Genomic DNA, 5,729 nt, shown 5'->3' with positions numbered 1-5,729 from the left:
TATAAGTACAGGCCATTTACCATAGTGAGAACATGGGCAGCGACGTTTTGTATAAGCTGCAGCTGTTTGATGGACTTTTTAAGACATGCAGAAAATGCAAACATCATGCAGAAAGACCCCGGGCCAGGAATCAAACCCAGAACATCCTTGCTGCAAGGCAGCAGTGCTACCCACTGCTCCACTGAGCAGCCGCTATGAAGACACTGTTTCAGTGATCAGTTCTACTAAAGATGAATGAGTTTTTTTCTAGATCCTGCTTGGAAATTAGTCCTTTAATCCTGGAAATAGATTAATTAAATAGTAGATTCAACCTTAAACCTCGATTTAATAGGGAAAGTGTGAGAAGAATCAGGACGCTCCTCTTATCTTTGGTTTGTTCCTTTAATAAACATCACTACATTAGGCTTCGACTTAGACAGATTTAATTTATTTTTATTTTATTTTGCCATCTGCTGAGGCTGACTGGGGTTCAAGGAGACAGAAGCAGAGATACAGAAAGCAGCTGTAAAAGGCGGCCCCGTCCAGGAAACACACAGTCAGGCAGACGAGCTCCGAGCCAGCTCCCATGTCAGAGGGTGAAGAGAGCACATCCAGTTAGTCACAGTCAGAGAAACAGGTCTACACTGAAAAACAGGCCGATTTCCAACATCCATAAACGAAGGTGTTGATGGCAGCAGAACAGCTGATATTTCTGTGCATGATTGAGTCACAGCCAAACAGGAACAGACCAGATGAAGCTACTATAAAGCAGAGAAAAAATAAAGTTATTGGTAAACTAAGAAATCCTACATAATTGGAAAATAGAGATAGAATTAAGCTGTTTGGGGGTCCTTGGCCTGGAAAACGGGTCCCTATTGTCATGATTGGGTTTAAGGACTTAGCCCACATGCAGAACACAACGGAGTCTGAAGGAAAGTTTAACAAGGTTTATTGAAAGATGTACAAAGATATAATACTGGATCTGGTTCTGGTACTGGTCCGGGACTGGTCTCAGAGTTTCTGGAGAGATTACTGTAGAGTTTGGTTAGCCAGGCTGACGATGGATTGATAGAGAGAAGAATCAAGATGTACCTTGAGGAGATTGTAACAGAGCCGTGAGGTGAGATACCGTAGGTCCAGAGTCAATGATGTGGCAGAGAGTTTAAGCAGCAGCAGCGTCTAGTTCCGAGCTAGAAGGTTTCTGGCTTGGGTTTGTTCCTTGCTCTATCCAAGAGCTGAAGAAGGAANACTGAATGAAATAAAGTAGTGTTTGGTCAAGTCCTCTGATTTAAAAAAGCACTATATAAGTACAGGCCATTTACCATAGTGAGAACATGGGCAGCAACGTTTTGCATGACCTGCAGCGGTTTGATGGACTTTTTAAGACATGCAGAAAATGCAAACTTCATGCAGAAAGACCCCGGGCCGGGAATCAAACCCAGAACATCCTTAGTGTTCACTGTTCCACTGAGCAGCCACTATGAAGACACTGTTTCAGTAATCAGTTCTACTAAAGATGAATGAATGAAGCAGTTTTTTTCTAGATCCTGCTTGGATATTAGTCCTTTAATCCTGGAAATAGATTCATTGAATAGTAGATTTAACCTTAAACCTCGATTTAATAGGGAAAGTGTGAGAAGAATCAAGATGCTCCTCTTATCTTTTGGTTTGTTTCTTTAATAAGCATCACTACATTAGGCTTAGATTTAGACAGATTCTATTTATTTTACTTTTATTTTGCCATCTCCTGAGGCTGACTGGGGTTCAAGGAGACAGAAGCAGAGATACAGAAAGCAGCTGTAAAAGGCGGCTCTGTCCAGGAAACACACAGCCAGGCAGACAAGCTCTGAGCCAGCTCCCATGTCAGAAGATGAAGAGAGCACATCCACTCAGTCACGGTCAGAGAAACAGGACTACACTGGAAAACAGGCCGATTTCCGACATCTATAAACAAAGGTGTTGATGGAAGCAGCACAGCTCATATTTCTCTCCAGGATGGAGTCACAGCCAAACAGGAACAGACCAGATGAAGCTACTATAAAGCAGAGAAAACATAAAGTTAATCGTTGAACTAAAAAAATCCTACATAATTGGAAAATAGAGATAGAATAAAGCTGAATTATGAAAAAGGGTCCCTACATCCTCCAGCAGTCTAAGCCTATAGCAGCATAACTATATAGATAGAGCAGAATATACTGAACAACTCTAACTATAAGCTTTATCAAGAAGGAAAGTTTGAAGCCTAGCCTTAAAAGCAGACAGGGTGTCTGCCTCATGGACTAAATCTGGTTCGACCGGAGAGGAGCCTGTTAACCAAAAGATCTGCCTCCCATTCTACTTTTAGAAATTCTAGTTACCACTAATAAACCTGCAGACTGTGAGAGAAGTGCTCTGTTAGGAACATAAGGAACAATCAGATCTCTGATATAAGATGAAGCTTGGCCAATTAAGGCTTTATATGTGAGAAGGAGGATTTTAAATTTTAAACTAAAAGGAAATCAATTAAAAGAAGTTGATGGGAGAGAAAATGTCTCTTTTATTTTCATCATATTTATATTATATTCTAAACATAAATTGTCTCGTTCTGTCAGTCAATTTTCTCACCTCCCTGCTTATAACATAATAAATAAAAAAGAAAAGTGAACTTGCCCTTATTTTTTGGCAGTGGATGACAGAGATCACATGAATGCGTACTCTGACTCTGAGCGGGCCAAGTATTGGAAACAGTGACAGCTCTCGTGGACATTGTATTGACCTAAAAGATGCTGTATGCTAAAGTTAAATACCATTAGCTTTTGGTTTACCAGAAACTGGAGTTGATTAATTAAAAAGAAATACCTTCATAAATTTAACTGTAATTTTTTTTTTTCATCATCAGCTTAGATTTTTGAAGGGAACAAATTGATGAGTTTTCTTGTTTTTTGTGGTGTTAATAGACACACATCGATGCACATAAACAACTGTGAGTCCACCACAGCCTCCTGGGTTAGGATGTTAATGGAGATTGATCAGCCCAAAACTAAATTAGGAAAAAGGTGTTGGGTGATGGATCTCACATGGCTGCCCGACAGTTATTAGAAGCACATGTTTGTTTGGTAAGGATGAGGCTAACTATCTATACATAGCTGTTTTTTTTAGTATGGAGGGATTTTTTTCCCCCATTATAGTTACAAGCAAAGAAAATGCTTTTCAAATGGAGGTTAAAAAAGAGTAATTAAGAAGTGAAAGTTTGAAAAACTCAATAATAAAAAAATGCTGTTTCCCAGATTGTTTTTCAAAATTGTTTTATGACACATTTTATATTTTCAAATGTCATTTTTGTTATTTCTCTTATCAGACTGAGTTTTAATAATAATAATTTTATTATTTTGAACTTTACTTGAAGTCCAATGAAAATGTTTTCAGTCAGGTCCATGCAGAACAATTGAAATGCTTCTATGCTTCTCACTCTAACAAGAAAATCCGCCCCAGAAGAGAAGAGAATGTGATCTGGTAAAATTTCAAACAAATGTAATTTATAAAACTCAATCTGAAAAAAAAAGCAAAATATGAAAAAGTAAAAATATAAATAAAAAATAATAATATGTAAATTGGATAACTGCAAAATTACCTGAAACCCTTTTTTGATTAGAACCCTGTTTTCAAACGTCCATTTCTTGAAAGAAACTTTTTAAAATCTCAATTGACAATTTTTTTTCCCTTTACTAAAATATTTTGTCTTGCAAATATAATGGACATAAATTAACTCCATAGATGTGGGTATTTACTTTGTAGGTGTGGGAAAATAGCAAGAAAAGTTCACTTAATTGTAGTGTTTTATCTGGTCTATTCCTGTTTGGCTGTGACTCCATCCTGGAGATAAATATCAGCTGTGCTGCTGCCATCAACAACCTTTGTTTATAGATGTTAGAGCTCGGCCTGTTTTTCAGTGTAGTCCTGTTTCTCTGACTGTGACTGGCTGGATGTGCTCTCTTCATCCTCTGACATCGGAGTTGGCTGGTTGCTCGTCTGCCTGGCTGTGTGTTTCTTTCTGTTAAAAGGAATTCTTCCTCTCCACTGTCGCTACAAGCATGCTTAGTGTGAGGGATTGCTGAAGAGTCAATGAGTCGATGCAATCAACTGATATTCTTAGATAGAAAAATTTAAATCAATTTGACTGGATGATCTGGTCGAATTGTATCTGTAAAGTATCTTGAGATGGCATGTTGTGAATTGGGCGATATATAAATAAACAGAATTGAACTGAATTAATGTGTTGTGATAATCTGTACTGTACTACTGGAAAGTGGAGCTTTTAATAAAGTTTTTTTAAGCACATACAAGAACCTTAGAGATTGATGCCTATTTCACAAGGGTGACCATTTAAAGAAAATAAGGTGAATCATGAAAGTTATGCAGGTACCCCCTGGCTGAACCGTTAATAGTGTTGTCTGTTTGTTTTCCAGTGTCCCCTGCTGCAGAGCGTCTTCGCCACATACTGAGTGAGGATGACGCCACTCCAACACCGACCATTTTCACTGAGATGGACACGTTGCAACAAGATGGAGAAGAGTTAGAGTGGAAAGAGTCTGCAAGGTATATTTACACACACAAAAAGAATAGTTACAGGAAGGTACCAAGGCGGTTATTCCATTCAGATTACAGGACCTTTTATAGGGTCTATAGATCCCATTTGTTTTCCTGGGGCTGGCATGAAGCAATCTAACTCTACAAGTGACTAAAACAAGAGGGGAAATGATGTAATTATGCTAATTGAAACACTAATTGATAGCCTGTGGCTAGAAAATTCAATCGCTCTTAAAAAATAAAACCCCAAACATTATTTACAGTTCATCAGTTCATCATCTTTCTTTAGGTGGGTGAAGTTTGAGGAGAAGGTAGAAGAGGGAGGAGAACGATGGAGCAAGCCTCATGTCTCCACGCTAACCCTCCATAGCCTATTTGAGCTCAGGACCTGTCTGCAGACAGGAAGCATCCTGCTCGACCTGGAAGGTTACTCACTGCCACAGATCGTTGGTGAGTTTTTACACCATAAATGTCATATTTCAGATTTTTTTTTCTAAATTTTGGATTACATAGAGCTGTAAGTCCTTAAAATAAACCTTTATCAAATGTGTTTCAGTGCAAAAACTGACCTGAAAAACAAATCTTTAAATATGTGTTTGATGTTAAGGATGATTTGCCATTATTATGCTATTTTTCCCACTTAGAGTTAGATAACTAGAAATTATGCAATTGAAATTGGATGTTTTTTTGTCTTATTTTTCACGTAAATTGTTTTATTCTATTGGAAAATTGTCTTACTAACTGCTTAAATGAAGGGAAAATACATTTATTTGAATAAAAAGGGAAATACAAAGATTTATATTGCTGATTAAAACTCAAATAGTTGACTATTAACGTAGTATGGTCCCTTTAACCCTTTAAAGCCCGATCCAAGAATAAAACAAAACAGAAACTTACTTTTTTTTACTTTTTACTTTTTTTTTTTTATTTGAAGTCCTTTTTTGGCCTTTTAACAAAATATGTAAAAAGAAAAAACAGAAATACATTTTTGATAATAATAATTTATTACTATGTGATAAGTCAAGATTATCTTCTGTGTAGTCTTCTGCCCTCTGTTATCAGGTATATCTGATTGTGTACAATAGGATTTTGAACAAAGTTTTTACCATTAAATTATGCAAAAGGTGTCAGACGCAAAACATTTCAGAAACCGTATGTATCAAATATGATACATTTGACATTAC

At 37.1% G+C, this 5,729-nt stretch overlaps 1 protein-coding gene across 1 annotated transcript in view; it reads left to right on the top strand.

Moving 5' to 3' along the window:
• Positions 1 to 5,729, top strand: part of slc4a5 (solute carrier family 4 (sodium bicarbonate cotransporter), member 5) — a 52,477-nt gene that overhangs the window by 1,846 nt on the left and 44,902 nt on the right. The window contains exons 2-3 of the mRNA XM_015401456.1: positions 4,425 to 4,554; positions 4,835 to 4,995. Coding sequence (XP_015256942.1) covers positions 4,425 to 4,554; positions 4,835 to 4,995 — 291 coding nt within the window. The remainder of the gene's footprint in view (positions 1 to 4,424; positions 4,555 to 4,834; positions 4,996 to 5,729) is intronic.

Source organism: Cyprinodon variegatus, unplaced genomic scaffold, assembly GCF_000732505.1.
Source record: "Cyprinodon variegatus isolate N-32 unplaced genomic scaffold, C_variegatus-1.0 Scaffold1222, whole genome shotgun sequence".
NCBI lineage: Eukaryota > Metazoa > Chordata > Actinopteri > Cyprinodontiformes > Cyprinodontidae > Cyprinodon > Cyprinodon variegatus.
This window is presented reverse-complemented; position numbering and strand designations above follow the sequence as displayed.